Below are 22,137 nucleotides of genomic sequence, written 5' to 3' on the forward strand. Positions count from 1 at the left end.
TGGTCCTGATTTTCTATCAAAATTGCAAGAGAAAAACATCTTTTTTTTATTTAACTGGATGGCTGTTGTGTAACAAATTACTTGAGTCCAAATTTGACTGTGTATGCAGCTCACCTGTTTGTCTGTTGGCTAAACAGAATTCATAATTCTGAATAAATAATAATTCTGGGAACCCTCACTTTGATTCTCTTGTAAACCTACAAAGTTGCAGGTATTTAATAAACTCACAGGACTCCTGCAAACAGCTGGAAGCAAAAATTGAAACTTAAGCTTTCCTATGTTTTGTGAAACATTGATTACATTTGTTTTTAGTAACTCTGATTAAAAACATATAACCCATCTGTGGTCTGCTGGCTTGTGTCCAAAAATGGTCCTCATAGTTGAAGCACTGATGACAGGACTCACAAACACTGTAGTGTTTCACCAGAAATGGTAACAAAAGCTAAATGTGTGTATTTTTTTCTATGATAAAGAAATCAGTGCAGCAAATTATAGTTTCATAGTAAATATGTAGGGAACAAAAACAGAAAACCATTTAATTTGATGAGAGAGTCATAAAGTTACCACAGAACCAGATCCGAGTCAGCAAAAATTCTCTATATTATGTTAAATATCGAGGGATATTATAGATGGATATATAAACCCCTCGTAACAACAGCGAATGCACTTTTGAGAGTATAGTGGTGCAAAAACGATAGGTACAGATCCACAGAGAGGTGAAAGAAGCAGTATGGTTAGATGAGTCATCCTTTGTCATATTCTCAACAAGTGAGGAAATGCATGTTTGGCATCCACCAGGATAACAGCATAGGCCTGAGTGCTTGATCTCAACAGTGAAACAATGCAGTGACTCTGTTGCTTAAGCTTGAATCCATTGAATCCATCCACTGCAAATCAGTGTGCTTTAAATATACAGTATCGTGCTTTCTAACAAACCGAGAGCGAGTCAAATTTACCGATGAGCACACAATTATGGTGATCACATCACAGAGGCTTTTCCTCACATAAATGCTGTGAGTTGTAGAACAGCCAGAAGTATTTCAACAGGGCATATTTCTGCTTCTGAAACAGCAACTAAATGATTTTCAGTAGCTTTTTTTCCAGGGTAAATGTGCACTGTAGCTTTTACAAAATAACTCCCTCGGCTGTGACAGGGCTGTGAGGTTGGTGTGGGAGGGAACTGGAAGAAACTGGAGTGAACTGGAGCATCTAGAATCGATTCCCTCTCTTTCTTTATTATCTCTTGTTCCTCTCCAGGAAGACATGAACCAGATCAGACGACGGGGGAAATCACTCCATTGTCTGTATGCGTGTGTGCGTGCACATGTCTGCGTGCCGTCACGTACTGTGTGCATGAATGTGTGTGCTCCTGTATAATCTTTGTGAGGAACAGTGGGAGTTTAGGAGCATCAGGGTGAGGGTATGACCTGGTTATATTAGGGTTAGGACCTGGTTTGAGGTTAATTAGAAATAATTAGTGTGTGTAGTGCTGTGTAGAACCAAAGGTTAAAGACTGCAAAGGCACTAAAATAATTGTGTGTGTGTGACTTGTGCATGCACATGTGCACATATCTGTGTATGCACAACTATGTTAATGTAAATGCTGTTAAACCGTATGTGCATGTATATGCCTATGATGTGTGGGTGTGATTCACTCTGTTTGTGGTGGGTGTTTTGAAGTGGCTTGAAGGGCATAAATATAGATTTGATGCTTTCTCTCTGAATTCACAGTGTGAGTGTGAAGAGTACATGTTAGCTGTCGAAGATGTCTCCATTCATGCGCTTATTTTTCATCTTTTCTGTCACTGTAGTGTACATTTTTGAAAAATTAGATGTGAAATGAAATTTCATGATAGGTAAACAAAATAATTACCAAACCATTTGTAATATTACTGCATTTTACACATGTATTTCTTGGGGATACTGGCAGAAGAATCTTCCAGACCAACCGAATCAAGAAATCGCTTAAATAGGGGCAAGGTTTAAATAGAAGTTTACTGATCTGGACCATTCTGGTGTGTGCTAACACAATACCACAATCTTACCAGGAGAGGAGATCCCAGGAAATTCCCCTTAAGAGAAACTGCAAAAAATTCAAGAGCTACATTTCAGACTCTTCAGGCCTCAGCATGTTAAAGATCATGACAATCAAAGAAAGACTAGGAAAGCCTCTTCTCTCTGGAAAGAGAGAAGTTGTATCTTAACAAACCACAGGAACTCTGGAGCAATGTCATTTGAACAGATTGGAAATTGGTTGGCCATAATGCACAGTGCCATGTTTGGCAAAACCAAAATACAGCCTAACAGCACAAATACTTGATAAAAACTGTCAAGCGTGGTGGTGAAGAGGTCATGATTTGGGCTTGATTTGTGGCCACAGGAGCTGGGTACTTTACAGTCACTGAGTCGACAGTTAACTTCTTTGGATAACAAAGAATTCTTGAGTCAAATGTGAGGCTGATAAACCTCGGGCTGGCAACAGGACAATGATCCCAAGCACAGCAGAAAATCTGCAACAGAAATGCTGAAAAAGAAAAGAAATAGCTCAAAGTTCAGACCTCAACCTGACTGAAATATTATAAATATTATAACAAAATGACAACTGAACTAAAGCAATGTTGTAAAGAACAGCAGGCCAAAATATAATATATTACATATATTAGCTTCAGACCCTGTACCTGTATACTTTACATTGCTTCGCCAAATGGTCAACCACATAACCACAGTCTGTAGTCCGAACATGACCTTTTACCGGTTTCCACGATTACAACACCTAGCCGTTAAAATTACAGCCTTTAATATTTAACGCCCTGAACATATCTGTACCCTCTGTAACTGGAGAATGAACGTGGAGTTGTGTCTGAGTACACACACGTGTGTGTCAGTGTGCCACATCAGATACTTTTACTGACAGAATACGAGGGCGCATGAAAGTGTGTGTTAGTGCGTGCATGCATGTGTGTGTGCAACCTGATGCTGCTTCTCGCACTCTATCTGTATTTAGCATCAGTTACCATCAGGTAGAACAATTAGTCACTGAGGAGAGAGGCCAAGCAGGAGGAAGTTTAATGTGTAACACACAAACCTGTAGCTAATTAGATCATTTATTTAATTAATTACTTTCCAAGAGAAGAAATAGAGAAGCAGTAAGGTCGAAATATATGCTTTTACTGATATGCAAATCCCATTTTAACCGTGGTGATAAAAATCTAGCTTTAAATTAAATGCCAAATGTTATAATGAATTGTAAAATTAGAAAAGCTATATTTTTATTAATGATTTAAAAGCATAACAAGTCAAACTTTTTCCTACGTCCACCCTTAAATGTAGCATTTTTCTTGCAATCATGTTTTTATTGTAAACATAAGTTACCAGAGTGTTATTAGCTAATGCTAACAAGCTAGGTTAGCAAAGACACAGACACCTACTAATCAGTTCTAAGTAAAAAATTAAGACAGAGCCAGAATTTTACTCACCAAAACTGGAGCACAAATTTTTTCAGACAAGCTGTTAGTACAACCATAACTATACAGGAAGTCTTATTATGTAGTGGGTAATTCTCTTAATCCATCACAAAACACCAGCAATACACACACACTGTTTTAATCATTTGAGTTAGCAAAAATGGTGTCTAGCATACAACTCTGGACTATAGTTGCCTCTGTAAGGACACCTGTAAATAAAACAGTATCCATAGGTAAGAAAAAAATCCCTCGCCTTCAGATTTACAAAGACTGTAGAGGCTAAAACCAACTTTCCAGGAGGGTGTAAACATATTGTTTCCATGACTGAAGTTCACCATTTTAATATAGAAGTCAATGGGAATTGGAACGAGCCATAACTGCCCATTAAATGAACTGCAGTTTTTGGCCTTCCACATTAGCTTCATTTTTCAGTCCTAGAGGCAGCTGCTTGCTGTGAACATAAATTTTTAAGTGGAGATGTTAACTACACCTAAGGAGCATTTGAACAGCAAACATCCATTGCTTGAAATTCTGACATATGCATCACTAAAGCCAAGCAAGTGATAAAGATTAAGCTGTTATATTAAATCGGTTAATGTTGGATTTCCTAGACAATTGTGGGGCAATTTACCATCTTTTGTTTTAAAAAAAGATGTATTACTTACAGCTACATGTTTCTTTGCTCACAAAGGCTCGTGGACAGTCTGTGGGTTTAAAGCAGTTTGAAATGACAAGCAAATACATCTAAGGTCTCTGAGAAAGGATACATAAACAAATATGCAAGATTTGTCATTGCTCAGCAAACAAAAAGAAGAAGTTTTGAGGTTGGTATTTCTGCTGTGCACATTGTCCAAGCCTAGTCTACTAAGCCTAGTATGCTCTCAGAAATCTCATTTAATGGATGCTTTTTCAGTATAGTCGCAAAAACAGATACTTTGGTCCCATTTATTTAGCTGAATCACAGCTAAATAGTTTGACAGGAATGAAAATTATTTTTGCACTAACAAGGTGGTTCTGCACATCACAGTGTGCAGTATGTTCTTTTTTCTGAGAAAACTGGATAACTGGAGGACAAAAAAAAGAAGTGACAGCCCCCCAAAAAAACCTCTCCACAGCAGTGAGTATAATTCTGACGCACAACATGAGAGATGCAGAGAAGACCTGAGAAAAAGCTGAAAGTCAAGGACAAAGGTGTAGCTAGTCATTTTGATTTTAATCGAATCGAATGGCCATAAAATCCAAATTGGAAAAAGTAGCTACTAAACAGGACCCACTCAAAATCAGGCCAGCGAAGAAAAACACAGCTAATGTTAACATAACATAACTGACGTCCCCTAGCGACACACAAGAGTATATATTGATATAGGAGACACATAAAAAGGGGAAAACTAACACAAACAACAACCAAAAAGCCCTAACGTAGCATAACAATTTTTTTTACAAACCAACATTTATCATATTTATCATATTTATATAGTTTATCATATTTATATAATCACATTTGCCATGACCCTCTCACCCAGCCAACCAGTCCTTTTGAGCTTGAGGAAACACAAGTAGCATTTGAGCCAATGGTGTTGAATTTGATGGAACTGTGAATGCAGATCAAATTTTAGATCTGTAAATCACACTGCACACTGTGCACACACCGGAAATTGAGTAGAAGCATACCTGGAGAGAGAAAACACAACATGCAATGCTATCAGTCATGGATTGGCCTCCCCAGAACCTTAACATACAAAGGAACAAATATCCAAAGAAGAGCTTTGAATGTCCTTCAAGAAGGACATGGAGAGCCATATCTGAAGGCTTCTACTTTCACTGGTTTGCTTTTTCGCCCATCCTGACACAACTCCAGAAATAGTTGTGCCTTCTCCCAGGATCAAACTAGAGAACTACTGTTTGTTAGGTGAATTTATAAACCACTACACTATGGAGCCAGTCAAAGGAATGACTAAAAAAACTGGCCTAAGAGAGATGTGTAAATGTGGTCATTGCAAATATTTAAACATACTGACTTTCAACCTCATTAGAACTGTACAAAAATTTTAAAAAGATCAAAATCAGGCCACTTCTATAAAATTGTTGCAACTCATAAACAAGTACCACAAGTTATAACACCTGACTCATCTCCATGTCCCGATTAAAATGACGAAAGGGAATTAAATGTCTCAAAGGACTCTTTTACACTTCAACCTAGTGCACATATAAAGGTATAGGGCTGTTTTTCACAATCTTGCTTGAACATATATTCTTTATTCTTGCTCTATAATTAGCTAGTAATATCTGGACTTGTTATTGCCCTGTTGAAGGTGCACCTAAAGTCCATATGTGCTGCTCCTAATGCGAACTGTCACTATCGCGCTCTCTGCTCCTTGTATAATTTTAATTTGCCCCAGGATGCCTCTCTCTGGTCTTAAGTCCTTTAAGACACCACAGGTTTGCAGCTAAATCTAAACAGAAGGCACAGTAATTACTGCACATTTGATGCCCCAATAATCTCCGCTCAAGTATGTGGGGCTATAAACACCCAATCAGCCAGCTGGTCTCTTACCCATGAGCCTGGTGTACAGTGCATTAAGCAAGTGTACACAATAAGCTGAGTTACGGAGTTTCTGCCGCCCTGCCAGCCAGTTGGAGAGGAGCATTATCCCGTCAGAGCTAAGCTTCATCAGAGCTTAGGATTGTACTACTGAGTCAGAGTGTTGCTGTTCTTCCTCTTACCTGCTGTTCTCTGCAAAACAGCATGGTTAACTGACTGGCTGACTGGGAACTTATGGGAAACGAGTCTCTGCTTGAGTCACAGAGTTGGTGAAATGGCCTTCCGCAGATCTCCCTCCTCTACCTGTGCAGGTGAGTGCTGCAGACACTGACAGAAAGGCCTTGTCTCTTTCCTTTGTGTGGCCTGTGTGGCCTGTCCCTCCTGTATCTTCACCTAACAAAAGACAGGACCACTGTAGAGTAACCCACCTTTTGTACCTTCCCTGTTCCCCCAGTGTGTGTGTTTGTGTGATTGTGTCAGCAGGCCACGTGGGGCAGCCATCAACAGGCAGCTCTTTACAGCAGGCAGGGTATATGGTTGCATGTGAGTTTAATACAGTTATGCAGTCAGGCCCCTCTTGAGCCTCTTGCTGTTCTCAGCTTGTCTCAGAGAGGAAATCCTTTGTCATATTTGAACAGAATTAATCAGTTTTGAGAGATGACTGTTTCTCAGACATGTGCTCTCTCGAGGTAAGCCTCAGGCAGAGCAGTAATCCCAATTTATTTACATGGCTGACTGCTGCTGTGATTCACTGTTAGTCAGGCGAGGAGCCTCCTGGGCCTAAGGTGAAATTTTATTTTTGGGTTTAAACAGCAGGATACTGGCAAGGCAACATTCTCAGAAACTCAGAAAGACATAGGTTAAAAGAAACCGTCCTTTTATGCCCCACCACCCCCACCTGGAGGCTTTCTCTCCCAAAGTCAATAAGAGAATAATGACTGATAATTTATAACTGTCTTTGATCTACTGCCCAAGTTACCTTCTTTTTCATTTAATAGTGTGTACAGTATATGTGCATAAAAATACAGACACATGAATGAATCTGAAAGACACAAGCAGAAATCTGTAGTTTTTCTTGGGGGAAAGACATGGTGTGAAATAAGGTATTGCCGTTGGTAACTTATGGTAACTGTGAAGCATGGTGGCTTTGGCCTGCTTTGTTACCTCAAAGCCTGGATGCCTCTAATTGCTGGGAGAAAGCCATTTACCCATATTGTCCATAACAGAAAAAGTCCTTTGGCCAACATTTTGCAAGACTTGTACTGAATAATTTGTTTAATTATTAAGTTATTCAGGTAACATATTGGTACATTAAAAAAACTAGTTCTATACGATATTAGACACAAAATACCTTTTACTTCACAGAAAAGTGCCTTCTCATGGATTAAACATTACCATTATGTAGGCTGGACCATGACTGGTCTTCAAACCATTAACTAAGACTGATATACAAAACCCATCAAGAAATGTGAAATTCATTTTTCATCAAAGGGGACTTTGATATTTGTGACAAAAATTCTTGTGCAATTCAGCCCAGCTCAGTGCTCAGCTAATGGTGGAAGTCTCCAGCGCTGTAACACAATCATTTTTCCCTCTAATTAGTAGTTAATAACATAAAACCAAATAAGACACTGTTCAGGCAGAGGTGTCCGTGCAATCAGTCAACTAGAGTTGAGGCAGCATGTACTAAAAGCATCAGCATTAAGTCTATGTGCCGTGCTGCTGCCCATTAGCTGTTCTCTGAAAGGTGCCCTTTGTCTCTGCCATTAGAAATCAGTGTGAAAATAGAGAGAGAGTTTATCTTACACAATCATTCTGAGAAACAGACGCTGGATGAAACTGCAAGAGCTTCTGGTATAAAGCAACAAGGAAAGTGAGGAAGCTTTTTTATGTCAGGCACCTCAAAAGAGAGCGTCCCAATTTAGAATAATATGTCTCATGGGACACTCCTTGCAGTGCAATCTCTGAACACAAAATACAGAATAAACGTTTTGTATTCACATATTTTCCAATAAATTTTCAGAGTACAGAGATTAAGCTATCACTTTTTCAGATTTGGACCCCCGCATGCTCCCTCTAAGACCCCCTGCTGCTCCCCAGAAACCATTTCATGAACAGTTTGTCATTTGCAAAAAATATATTTAATTACCTGCTGTGTTCTTTTAAGTTGGACTGCCTGTTGGTGTGTATGCCATCAGGGCCATAGGGGACACCTCGGGTAGCAGGAATAACCACAAAGGTGGTTTGGAGTGTACTGAATGGTATTTATTAGAGCCTGAATGAATGATTTTGGCATCTTTTATGGTTTTGGGGGGATACAATATTAGCTTATTAGCAGATATTTGTTGTATAAATGCACAGATACTGTTTGTCCACATACTGAGTTATACTGAGCAGAGAAAATGATGGGGTCATTATGTCACAAGCTAGTTCACAACTTAATGTAAAGACCACGCTTGACTCATCACCTGCGCGGCTGTGATGCTACTCTGCGATGTGCCGCAGAGAGTGCTGCAAGCAAGGAGTTGGAGCTGCTCTCCTGCGCAAACTGTGTGATGGCCATTGTTTGATGACCCTTTTGGAATAACCCCTGGCATGTTTTTCTGCATTATGTTGTGTAATGTCGAACAAGCTGATATCTGTGTTAGGCCAATATCAGATGATAATATTGTTAGGCTGTCCTGTGAAGACATGTTTATGTTCTGTGGACTGAATCTGTCAGTACAGTAGTTTTGCAGCTGTGTAAAACTGTTGCAGGTGTTTATTAAAGGTCATGTATGAAGATGGGCGTGGTCTGGCTCAGGACTACTACTATATCGCTGGTACACATTCTTTTTAATTAATTCTGCCAAAGAGGTCATGTTTTTTTTTTAGCATTTGCATATCATACTGTCTGTAAACATGGCAGCTCACAAAGATTTAAATGAATTCTGATGGCTTACATCCAACAAGATCTCCGAGGTCAACCCAATGATTTATTGGTTGAAAATTGACAAAAAAAAAAAAAAAAAGATTTTTACAAGTATTGTGTGTATTGTCAACACATAGAAAATACCATTTACAGATTTCAAATAACATATTTGACCTCTGACCTCTCCTTCAAGGTCAATAGATTGATCTAAAGGTCAAAGTGATAAGAATGCTTCATGGAGCTGTTTATTAAAACTATGTTTCCACCTGCTATTGTTTATACTGACAACATATATGCATATAGGGAATGATATAGGGTGATTCTAAATGTCACTAAATGTCACTACTTTGGACCTCTGACCTCGTCTTCAAAGTCAAATAAGGTTAAAAATTCAGAAATTTTCCGTTTATCTTTAAAACGATGCTGAAAATTCTACTGTCTTTGTTCGTATTGTATTGTATGTAGGAAATGATGCAGTTATGTGGGGGTTTTGACTATCACATTATAGTTTGCATCCAAATATCATCTCACATTTAACCTCAGATCTCACTTTTACATTTCACATCTGCCTTTCTTTTAATTGTTAAGAGAAATTATTAAGAGAAAGAGAATGAACTGCCTTGTTATTTAGAAATATACTGTAGTATAATATTATATAATAACCTAAAAATATTCTTTACAAACCAACACCTATTATCCATGAACTACTCCTACATAATGTTTGTGTAATCAAAGAAAACAGATGTTATACTACCCTTAACTCATTTTTGCTGCACTACAACTTTTTTGGTCATCTGTGTTTGAAGCTTGTGAGCTTTGTGTCTCTTCTTGTGCCCTTATGTTTCTTCCTGCTATTCCCTGAGTAAGAGTATTCTTTTAAACACTTTCATTTAATCTAATTTTGACTGTACCTATTTGTTCTGAGCGTTTTTACTTTTTTGGGGTGTGTGGTGTTCATCAAAGTAAAGGTAAAGTTTGAAGATGGGTGTAGTTGGAGAACTTGCTAAGATGATCTCAAGTTCATGTTTTATTTTACAATTTAGACACACTAACCCTGTTTTCAGCAAAGCTCTGCCTTATTTTTTAAAGTAGGGCTTTACATAAATATAACGTTTATGGGGATATTCTCAATAATTTCCCCCTCCTACCAGATTTAAATTGGCGACCTTCCAGTGACAGGCCTGCCTCTTGCACCTCCAGGCTACTGTGATGCTATATATATATCTATATCTATATATCTATATATCTATATATATATATATATATATATATATATATATAAAATTGTGTGCTTGAAATCCTAAAAACATTTTACCCCTCTTGACCTCACGGATAGATCTCATTGTCATACCATATTTTTTAGCATGGTGCAACTATTTGGATGACCAAGAGAAAGAGCTGTCCGTGGTACTGAAATGAGAGCACAGCACGTGGCCTGGTGCGTTACTATGGCTACAGCTGTCTGTATCCCTAAAATAACCATACACACACACAGAGAGAGTAACCTTATTACAAAAAAATGGCAATCTGTTCAGTTCCTGACAGCACAGTGGTCACACTGATAAAAGCGGACAAATATCGTTTTTGTCACTAATGCTCTCAAACTCCCTCCGAGGTGCCATTTGGAAAATCAGCACTCAGTGCTATGCAACAAGTAACCTGCTGTTTTTTTCTTCCTTCGTGCCCTTAATGCAGGATAAAAATGAAGTCTACACATTTACAGTATTTTTTTTGTTTCTTGTATTTTTTTTTCTTTGTGTTACAATGTGTCCTTTGTGCTCTGAGGCAAATTGAGAAGTTGGCACTTTGTAGGCTTGTCTTTTGTAAAGTGCTTTGAGACCAACTTTGTGATTGACTGACACATGCATCAATTTGCACAGTGGGAAACAAAGCTCCACCGGGCCACTTTGCATATTTGTAGCTCCAAATACAGAGAAAACTGGCTGAAAATGTTGAACGCAAGACTGCCAAACCTGTGTGACACACTGACCTGGGGATAAAATAGTGTATATATTCATTTTCAAAAGGACAGATGGCAGCATGTTTATTGGTGGGTCACCTTACTTTTTGAAGCTGAGTATATATTATGTTGCATTATGGAGAAGAAATGCAGTAAACAAAAGCTTAAGATAGTGAAGAATGGTGGAACAAAACAGTTCTGGGATATAAATGACCTTACTGAGAGTTAGAGATGATACCTTCCATTCTCTTCTGCTTACCCAATTCAGTGTCACTGGAGTGCTGGAGCCTATCCCGACTGTCACAGGGTGAGAAGACAGGGTACAACCTGGACAGGATGCTAGTATTTCAAAGGAGAAAATACTAGATTTATTTATGTATTTAATATACACCAAGCAAATGTTTAGAATGTTTTAAACTTTTTAAACAGATACAGTGCATCCAGAAAGTATTCACAGCACTTCACTTGTTCCACATTTTGTCATGTTCCAGCCTCATTCCAAAATGAATTAATTCATTTTCTAGACACAGTATCCCAAAATGACAAAATGAAATAAGTTTGCTTTGAATTCAAATTTATTAAAACAAAAAACAAAAATATAACATCTAAGCATTCACATCCTTTGCTCAGCACCTTGTTGAAGCACCTCTGATAGTAACTACAGACTCTTTTTCATTATGATGCTACAAGCTTGGCACACCTATTTTTGGGAATTCTCTCCCATTCTTTTTTTTGCAGAACCTTTCAAGCTCATCAGGTAGGATAGGAAGTGTCGGTGCCATTTCTCAAGAGAGGTTCAAGTCTCAGCTCTGGCTTGACTGGTCAAGGACATTCACAGAATGATTTTAAAGCCACTCCTTTATCTTGGCTGTCCAGAGTGCTCAGGAGTAGGTTGTCATCAAGGATGTCTTTGTACATCACTGCATCCATCTTTCCCCAACCGTAACCACCCTCCCAGCTGCTGAAAAACATCCCCACAGCATTATACTGCCACCACCATGCTTCACTCTAGGGATAGTATTGGCTAGGTGATGAGTGGTGCTGGCGTGGCTTTCTTCTGGCCACTCTACCATACGGGTCTGATTGGTGGAATGCTGCAGAAATGATTGTCCTTTTGGGAGATTCTCCTTTCTCCACAGAGTAAAACTAGAACTCTGGATTGCTCACTTCTTCCCTTTATGGATGTTGGAGCCGACTGTGCTCATTGGGACCTTAAATACAGGAGAATTTTTCTATACCCTTGCCCTGATCTGTGCCTAGATACAATCCTGTCTAGAGGAGGTGAAAAATGAATGAAATCCATACAAGAATAAGGCTGTAACATGACAAAATGTTGAAGAAAAGAAGTGCTGTGAATACTGTATCTGTATGTAAATGTGCAAAATATGTAGACCAAGGAAAAGCTTTGAGGCACTGGAAACTTTCGAGTTTCTGTTTGTAGTACACCTGTCGTCCCAGTTTTATTGACTGGGCATGTATGAGCAGTCTTTGGTTACATGCAGGTAAACAGTCCAGGTGGAGAGTAAAAGAGCGATTTCATTTCAAAAACATCTGCTGTCATGTGATGCTAGACACTAACTTTAAAAACTGTACAAACAATTAGTCTTGAACTGGATAGCCATTATCTGCTATCCACAGATCCTGGCTAAGTGAACAGACCAGCAGATGTGTCCCACAATAGTCTGCAGCTTAGCATTAAAACATAAGTCAGACAGAAACAATTGGACAATGGTCGCACAGCCTGACTGACGACCTGTCCAGGTTGTACCCTGCCTCTCACCCTAAGACAGCTAGAATTGGTCTAGTTTGCTTCAAATGTAACTAAATTTGTTGTTAAGTTCTTAGGAAGTTTGCCGGTTAACATATTTAATCTTAATTGTGGTCAGTTTAGGGTTTTACGGAGAGATTATGTGTTGAATATGTCTTGAAGGGGAAACAGCAATTTCCTGAGACATGGAAGCCAGTAACTTTAGAAACTCACTGCACCTGGTTACTCAAGTCACACAGTGAATGTGACTTCACATGAAATCACACACATGAGACTTGTGTTTCATAATAGACAGATTTTTCTACATATACATAAATTACAGCTAGCTCATTGTTGTTTCTTCAGTAATTGTATTAAATAAAGCTAACTGATATGTGAACAATATCAGTTCACAAACTGTTAGAATTAGTTGAATAATCTGCAGCTGTGTTTAATTTCCAAAATAAATGTCTTGCAGAGTCATGGCCTAATGGTGCAGGCTTCAAGCGAGTGGCCACAGTACTCAGCGAATCTTCCTCAATCCATAGTGATGCGCTGTGCTACCTGAACAAGGACATGTCCGGGATTGGACTGGAACCCATGTCCTACAGCACCCTGGAGCCTGGACCTTATAGAGAAGAACCATGGGCTGAGGAATCACAAAGTCTGCTACAGGTAACTACAGGACCAGAGAAAATGTGCATGTGTGGGGAACTATAATAACATGCTTAAAAAGCTATAATATTTTTTGGGGAACCAGTCTAATGGGGTTTTTTTCCCCTTTCATTCTTTCGTTACCAACTTCCTCAACTAAACCAATCACGTAATATTTCCTGTGAGCTCATGTGTTTCATTGCATTGCATCATTGTATGATTTATCATGTCTCATTAAAATGACCCCAGATAAGACTGTGATAATGATGAAGGAGGCCAGTCTCTGAGGTTTAATGATGTTTGTTCCTGTACTCTTTCAAAATAAAAGTCGCATCTGAGATATTTGAATCACCTCGGACTGACTTTGAGAAGAAGTTTAAAATGAATGTAAGAGTAAGGAATAGACTTGAGCTGAATCTGTGTGTGTGTGTGTGTGTGGGGGGGGGGGGGTTGTTCTACAATACACCCTTTATAATGCTTCAAAACACAGTTCACAGAACATGTATATACTGATGCAACACAAAAATGTGCTCACTTCTCTTTCTTTTCTTTGCATACCATTTCCTTACACTTGTACGTTAGTCCCTCCATCACACAAACACAAACACACAAAAAGAAAGAAAAATCTTTCAAATTTAAAATAGAAAAACTGACATGCTGTGAAAAGCACAGATATGCTGCTGGGGCACAAAAGCACTGTTTCAAACACATTTTGCTGCTTTAATGATGTGAAAACACAGGTCTCCCTGCAAGTTACATCACCGGAGTGTGGAAACAGCCAATGCTGCTCCCTCTCTCCACGCTGCAAAAAGTGTCCATCCTAACCACCTTAACCAAAACGAAAAATGAAAAGTAGCAAACACTTTGGGGAGTCCTATATTTTACTGTAAATAAATTTGGTCTTTTTTTCAGGTGGTTGAATGTCATATACACTAAAAAAAAAAAAAAAAAAAAAATCTACCCAAAATGCTGATTTTAACTAATAATGTAAAATGTCCACGTAATTTTGTTACATTGGTACAATGTAAAATGTAATTTTACATTCACGTTAAAGATTAAGTATGTAAATAAATTAATCTTTGAATATAGCGACATGTATACTCAAAAAAGGGAAAAATTAAAAAACTCAAATTAACTGAGGGTGATTTTTTTTTCTTTTTTGAGTATACATGTCGCTATGAGCAGCAAGACCAAAACAACATATTAGAGATGGGCATTTTTTACAGCGTGGGACGCTCCGTGCCAAAAGCGCAGGCAGCGCGCAGGCAGCCTCCAGATCACACAGTTGGATAGATGGGTATCACCAGCATGTGATCAGGCTGCCGATTGCATACGAACTGCCTCATACATCTGACAGACAAAGAAAATAATGAAACCTGAGACACTCGATCCGTCGCTCCACCTGGACTGTCGACTAACTGGAGTGACTTCATGAATCTGATGGGAGGGATGGGAGGGATGATGAATCCGGAGGTATTTTTCTGCCTAAACCGCCAACTTTCACTCCTGCTCTTCTTCTTCTCCCACTACTCCTCCTCTGTGTGTCTTTAAAGCGCAACAGCATGCAGGTCTCCCCGAGTGAAGACAAGATCCCAGTAAGTACAACGGCAGCCTCCCCGCATGCCGCTTCTCTTGGTCTTCTGGTCGTGGTCTGGAGTTAGTTTTTACTACACCTCAGTGTTCGTGACATATTTACGACTCTCTATGGTAGTTTTCATATTCGTTTTACATTTGGTGACATTGCCGAAAGCTCGGCTTTAATTTTTGATTTGAAGTGTTTCTCCATCTACTATATTTACTTGGAACCTATAATTAGCTAATTTGTCCAGGGGGCTGCAAGAAACGTAAGACAACGCTTTCGATTATACGTGAGAACATCATAATTGGCTATCATATAGCACTTTATGATGAGCAGACAGGTGAGGCTCAGTAAAAGGTTTGGCAACCTCCAGGGAAGGTCTTCCCAGGGGTTTTCATTAAGCTCTTAACAGAACAACAACTACCGGGGGATTCTTGGTACTGGTTAAACTAAAGCAACTAAAAATCCCTGCACACCTGTCTCTCTCGCTCTCTGTTATGTGTGAGCAAACACAAGCACTATAGTGAAGCTCCAGGAGCGTGACTGTAGCAGCGTTTGTGTCCTGTACAGTAGTACAGACAGTATGTATTGTTATGCGTTATGCAGTCAAAATAATTAGACCTTTCGTAAGTAATTTGAGTAATAGTCTATAGACTTTGTACACATGCAGCAAACAGTTTCTGTAATAGCAACTGTAGCTGAAGCACAAGAACACCCGAGACATTAGGAACAATGCGCTGGAGTAATTTACACCGTTACACAGGTGTCTGTTGATTAGACCCAAGTCGGTCGGCGCTATACTAACTCAGCTTTTCTTGGGAGTCCGCTCAGCAGCGACTTTTAAAGTTCACATGGAGTGTTGTAAACGAAGTGGAATCTGAAAGTGAAGACGCGGCTCAAAGGTGAAATAGGGTCTTTCATCCAGCAGGTGCAGCTAATTAGCTTGATAGAAAGAAACACCTTGAATAAACTACACCGATGAGCTAATCTGGTGAGACTTGGCAATACATGCTTCAGGAACATCTAAACTTGTTTTGACTTGCCTGAGCCATGAAATAAGTCGGTAATGCACACCTTCCTGAATTTACACTCATTCGGTTTGTTCTACCGGGGTTTACATTTATTCAGTACTTGGCGAGATAGACAGGAATTCAAATGTCTAAAAAAGGCCTAGCTGTTTGGCGTGCTGTTTGTTTGGTTAACAATGGGCAAGTTAAAGGTAGCTAAGGGAATTATTATTATTAATTATTGTTTTGGTCATTTTTTTATTTTTATTTTTTAAGAGTTGCTTCAGTCATTTACTGCAATGTGTTTGCCAGGGGTGTGTCCAGAAGAAGGGCATGGGGTGGCACTGCTTCTCCCAAAAAGGAACTATTTCTGTCATGCTTGTTTCTTTGCTTCAATTCTACTATATATTGCATTAAAATATTATTATTTTTTATTTAGCTTCTAATCGCGTTGTTTTAAATCATGCTACTCAACAATATATAGGAAATTAAAACCATCAGCTGCATCATTAAAGGGATACAGAGTACACATTACTGAACTGGTAATCATGAAATCCTCTACTTAGGATGAATTACAGATACTAGTGTTTAAAAAAAATGCACCAGTAAAAGTTCAAGAACTGGTTCATTTTATTTACTCAAGTAAAAGTGGAAAATGAGCAGGTTCTGAAATGTACTTTAAAAAAGTAAAAAGTAGCTCTTTGGAGGATGTTTCTACTACCTATTTAACACTAGTATCTATTTTTATGCAAAGCAAACTGAATTTTGTGCTATATTAATGTCACATAAAAATAATATTAGAAGACAGGAATACAAACATAATTTCTGTCTAAATTGTAATTCTAATAAAGGTACTCAACTTGAGTCAGGTAAGGAGAACATGAGCAGAGAAAAGGAAGGAGAAAAAAAATAGCTCCATTTTCTGTTACCTGCATTGTAGAGGGTGACTTTCCCTCTAAACAAGAAAATGAGTAGGGTACAGGTTAAAGTGGGATTCAGCAGGTGGGGGAACCCTAAAATCAGCTGAAATGGCCCAACATTGGAACAAGAATCACAACTCACAATAATTTTTATTGAGAGGTCAAGTAGATTTTCTTAATGTACCTGCTGTGATCAGTTGATTGGGGATACTGCAGCTCTGAGGTTTACTGATCTTTGTGGATATACACTGAATTTAACACGATGTCAGCAGGTGTTTCATGAGTTGTCCTGATTAATCTCCATCCTCTACACTGACAGTATGCTGTTTATGCTGTCTTTATACTCTAGGGTATACAGTTGGCGTGAAAGGTGGAATTCAGTTAATGAATATAAGCATCATCATCATTTAACTAAATTAATCTCTGGTGCCCTTTAAACCATGCCTCATTTTGATTTGCTGCATGTTTCACAATATGAAACCCCCCCTAATACCACAAAAACATGAGGACTTGCATGCAAGCTTTAAATTTCCATTCATCAAACACAACTGAGCAGTTCTTACCTTTAAATCCAACTTCTCTTCTTCCTCTCCTGTCCTGTCTTTCTTATCTTTCTCCATTTCTGAGTGAAGTTCACTCTCTTTCTTTTCTCTCACTGTGGAAAAAAAGGATTAGGCCTACACTGTTGTCTCAAAGTTGCTCTTGTGATTTAGTTTTCAATCCGCTTTAGTGATATTAAGTATTGGCAAATTCAACAAAATTACTTTCAATAGTGATGCTAGCTTTTTCTAGCTATATCATATCAGATATTTCTAAAAACCAAGCTGTTAAACTAAGCATGTTTTTTTTTCTTTTCTTTTTTTTAGTGTACTAGTCTATTTCATGCGCAAATAGTTTAAAATGTAAGCACTTTGTGATCGTTCATGTGGTACATCTTCTCTCTCCCTTGGTCTCTGTTTTGCCCTGTTTCTGGTCACGGCAGATGGTTACCCCCTCCCTGAGCCTGAATCTACTGGAGGTTTCTTCCTCTTAAAAGTAGTTTTTCCTTTCTATTCTCACCAAGTGTTTGCTCATGAGGGATTGTTTGACTGTTGGGGTTTTCTCCAGAATACTCTGGTCTTTACTTTACAGTATAAAGATGACACTCGCTGTGATTTGGCATTATGTGAAAAAACCTGATGTGTATTCAACCGAAGCACAGTGTGTGTGTTTAGGTTAAAGTGTAACAGAGTAATACAACAACATACATTGCATCGCTATACTGCTGTCTGGTAAGAAATCTCCCATCATGCTCAGAGTATAGAGCTTTGCCTCTTGTGTCCTCCATGTTTAGTCTCGCTCTCTGCTTTCCCTCTGTCTAAATAAAGAATAAAACAGCCAAAGGTGAGCTGACTGCCCACTCTGCTGCTGAAGGTTCTCACTTCAGTGTTTTTGAGAACCTGCCAAAAGCCACTTGTGGTGGTGTGCACTGACACTGCAGTAATGTTTAAGTTCATTCAAACACTTCTTACATAACTCCACTGCTGCTTAAAGGTGTTGTATGCTCTCTATAACCAGTTTGTATTTGACTGGGATACACTACTATAATTATTCTAAATCTTTTAGGTTTTTTAATATATAGTGCACCAGTATTGATGTTTGCTTGATATTTATATTTTACAGGTCATGGGATCAACTTCAGGTCCTCATGCCATCGGAGAAGGCCTTTACTTCAGTGACGGCCGACGGAAAGTCGACTATGTTCTGGTCTTTCATCAGCGAAGGCACACCTCGATACGATCTCCTGCTAGTGCCTCTGTTTCACAAGACCGGTTATCTATTGTTTCTAATGGCAACTTTCCTTCAATGGCGGCCTCAGATGTGGCACCAGGTGGAAGTGGTGGTGGTGGAGGCGGCGGCATTCCAGGAGGGGAGGGTGCGGGCGCCAGCGAGGTGTTCATGGAGCTTGGAGGAGCAGGAGATGGCGAGCCAATGGAGCCCGGTGACCATGAGATGCGTCTAATCAGGCAGGAGTTTGAGGCTAACCTACTAGAGGCTGGTTTGGAGATTGAGAGAGACAGAGAGGTGAGTGTGTGTATGGCCATGTTAAGCTTCTTTTATTCTCATTTGCACAACACTGGCTAAATTTAATGCAGCTGACAGGTAGACTTTAACAGACACTTTCCAAAGACATGTAGTTAGTGGGATCAGGTTAATTGGTCATTCTAAATGGTGTCAGTTGGCGACCTGTCCAGGGGGTACCCCACCTCTCGTCCTATGGTAGTTGGAATAGGCCCCAGCCCCCCTGTGACTCTGACGAGGATAAGCGAAAGTGGAACTGAAAGTGGTATTTTAACAAAGTGGAAGGAAGCAATTGGGAACAACAGCAACTAAGCCACTAAGTGGTAGAACATGTAAAATCGCAGAGCTAGGTCAGCCAATGCTGAGGTGAATAGTGCGCAGAGTTCAGGTATATGTAAAAACCATTAGTTTTCATTAAGGCTTGGAAAAAACAAAAGCTCTCTGTGTGTTTTGTTTTTATTTTATTTATTTATTTATTTATTTTTATCCCAAATCCTTGAGAAATAAATGGGATTATAATTTGACACACTAGACTCTAATGTGTTTTTGAACACAGGCTAAATTCTATAGCTTCACTGACTTCACAGGCTTTTTGAAGTTGAACCTCTACACAGGATCTGACGTAACACTATCTTGAGCTATTTAAGGTGAGCGCCTACATAGGAGCCTGGCTCAGATAGTAGGAGGTGGGAGAGACTGTGTAACAATAGCAGTTGTACTTTGCTCCAGCAAAATGCTTGTCTTGAGGTTTCTGCTGATTGTACCAAAGTGTTCAACCTTCTTTAATCATCCTTCTGCTGTGGGACAAAACAACAGAAAACCTACATGAGTCATCTCAATTTAGGGCAGCTGCAAAGTGGGTTTGTCTTTAGGGGCTTTAAGTTGGTGATTATATTTTAGCTTAAACCATATTACGATATCGCCAGTTTCTGTCTACTTATGTGAAATTATGAAACTTTATTCCTCTACATAAAATAAATATTTTCATAGGTACTGGTTTAGACACCCCATGACTCTATGGCAGGGGTGGGCAATCTCACTCCACGAGGGCCGGTGTCCCTGCAGGTTTTAGATCTCACCTTGGGTCAACACACCTGAATCACATGATTAGTTTGTTACCAGGCCTCTGGAGAACTTCAGGACATGTTGAGGAGCTAATTTAGCCATTTAAATCAGCTGTGTTGGTTCGAGGACACATCTAAAACCTGCAGGGACACCGGCCCTCGTGGACTGAGATTCCCCTCCCCTGCTCTATGGGCTCCTGAGGTGTGGGGAGGGTAAAAAAAAAAGGGGGGATACAAGGAATTTGCCACTTGAATAAACACACATCAAAATAGAGATGCTTTACAAAATGGAAAGTCAGAATAAATGTCAGCATTGTGGGGAACATGGACAAAATTCATCACTAAAGGTCACCAAAAACCTCTAGAACTTATAGCAGTTTCACGGAAACTTCAGTAACATTGTGGTTTTAGAGAATGGCGGCTTTCTGTGTCAGAAATGGCTTGTATCCAAGGGCAACCCACTGATGCATAACTTGGTGCAAGCTGCACCAAACCTGCAAACCTGAGTGATGGGAGAAAAAAGTCAAGCCTGAGTCATTCAGCCTTCTGCCTTCATCCGTAAACGCCTGCAAAAAGGAAACCTTTAACTGTCAGTGTTTTCTACCATTATAGATGTATCTGTGTCTACTGTGTCTACTAAAAAACACAGAGATTGCTCACTGTTGAGCATGGGGTGGAATATAGCCAAATTATCAGCTCAACAAGTTGAATTTGGTGTGTGCACATTCTACAGCGTTCCCGTACACTGGGCTATGTCTATTTACCACAAGTGATTTCATCACGTCAGATGTTTTGCGACGCACCTTTTGCCGCAAGACTTTTGCAAAGTCTTACCTTGTGGCTTACCTTTGCTGCTGTTTTCTGGTTACTGGCAGTCTAAATTTTAATTTTTATTTATTGTAATTTAACATATCAGCAACTTGATGCACTAAGGCAGGTAGACCTGGTCGAGATGGCCTGCAGAAGTTCAAACTGAGCATGGGGAAGAAGTGACTTTGAGCATGGCATGGTTGTTGGAAATGGTTGTTTGCGTTGGTGGACCTCTTGCTAAAACCCAGGTATGCATAATCTGTGAATGCACAACATGTCAAACTTTGGAAACTGATGGGCTGAAGGAGCAGAAAACTGCATTGGCTGCCACTTCTGCTGTCTAAGACCAGGAAACGGTACCTGTTATACAACCTGGTGTGATGAGTTTCAATTACTGCTGTGACATTTTGATCTGAATTTGGCACAAATAAAATGAGGCGTGGATCCATCCTGGCTTGTATGAACTGTTTAGGCTAATGGTGGTGGTGTTTTGATATGGGGGTGTAGTTTCTTGGCAGACCTTAGTACCAACTGAGCATCAGAGCTCAAATGATCTCAAACTAGTTTCTTGAACATTGTACTTAAATGGCTTCCAGAGTCACAGCTCTCAATCTCACAGAGCACCTTTAGGAAATGGTGGATCATAGATTATGGATATGCAGCGGACAAATCTGCAACAACTGTGTGATTCCTATATGTCACTATGAAGCAAAAGGAATATTTAAAACACCTTGTTGAACCATGAAAAACAAAGAAAGTTCTGATGGCAAAAGGGTGTCCAAGCTAGGTAAAAGCAGGGTGTACCTAATAAAATGTCCAGTTAGTGCAGCTCCTGTTTGTTTTGAGTCAGCATCCACAGTGGCCTTGATGTTTCATTGGTGCTAAAAGCCTTTAATTCTGGTCACTTTAGCTGACACAGCTGCTGCTTTGACCTCTGCATCGATTTCCTAATTTGGCCTAAAACGGCTAATTTTGTTTTGACACGCACAAATCACTTTCGCTGTCATTGTGTGTTACTGGCGCTAGCTTGTGTGGCTCTGTCCTGCTTTTGTTGTTTGTGCGTGTGTGTGTGTGCGCGTGCGTGCATGCATGCTTGTGCGTGGCACTTGGCACAACACACGGCCTATGTGCTCTGCCTGCTTGTGGTAATGATGCTCCAGGCTTACTGCCACAAAGTTGTACAAATGTAGTTTTTGTTAAACTTCCGTTTGTTAGTTAATGAGCTTCTGCTGCACTTTGGCTTCAACAAGAGGATTAAATTGTTAAATTTAAGCGATGCTTACTTGTTTCGCTCGTAAAGTAAAAAAAAACAAAATAGATTTTTTTTTTTTTTTTTTTTAACACAGCACAAGGCAAAAACAGAATAAATGTCTCATGTACTCTAAAATGTTTAAGAAATAATAGTGTACTGTAGTGTC

At 39.4% G+C, this 22,137-nt stretch overlaps 1 protein-coding gene across 6 annotated transcripts in view; it reads left to right on the plus strand.

The window, feature by feature from the left end:
* Positions 1-6,167: 6,167 nt before the first annotated feature.
* The window catches only part of ano2b (anoctamin 2b), a 75,859-nt gene continuing 59,889 nt past the window's right edge, over positions 6,168-22,137 (plus strand). Inside the window, exons 1-4 of one of the 6 annotated variants that reach the window (XM_084909237.1) lie at positions 6,168-6,317; positions 13,103-13,299; positions 14,832-14,873; positions 18,447-18,848. In XM_084909237.1, the coding sequence (XP_084765363.1) occupies positions 6,281-6,317; positions 13,103-13,299; positions 14,832-14,873; positions 18,447-18,848 (678 nt within the window). In that variant the 5' untranslated portion in view covers positions 6,168-6,280. Of the gene's footprint in view, positions 6,318-13,102; positions 13,300-14,498; positions 14,874-18,446; positions 18,849-22,137 lie in introns of those variants that run through there. The other 5 variants (XM_084909238.1, XM_084909233.1, XM_084909234.1 and 2 more) reach the window with 5 other exon arrangements.

The sequence above is a fragment of the Perissodus microlepis genome, chromosome 17 (genome assembly GCF_051167445.1).
Source record: "Perissodus microlepis isolate ML-2025 ecotype Zambia chromosome 17, ASM5116744v1, whole genome shotgun sequence".
In the NCBI taxonomy this organism is placed as follows: Eukaryota; Metazoa; Chordata; class Actinopteri; order Cichliformes; family Cichlidae; genus Perissodus; species Perissodus microlepis.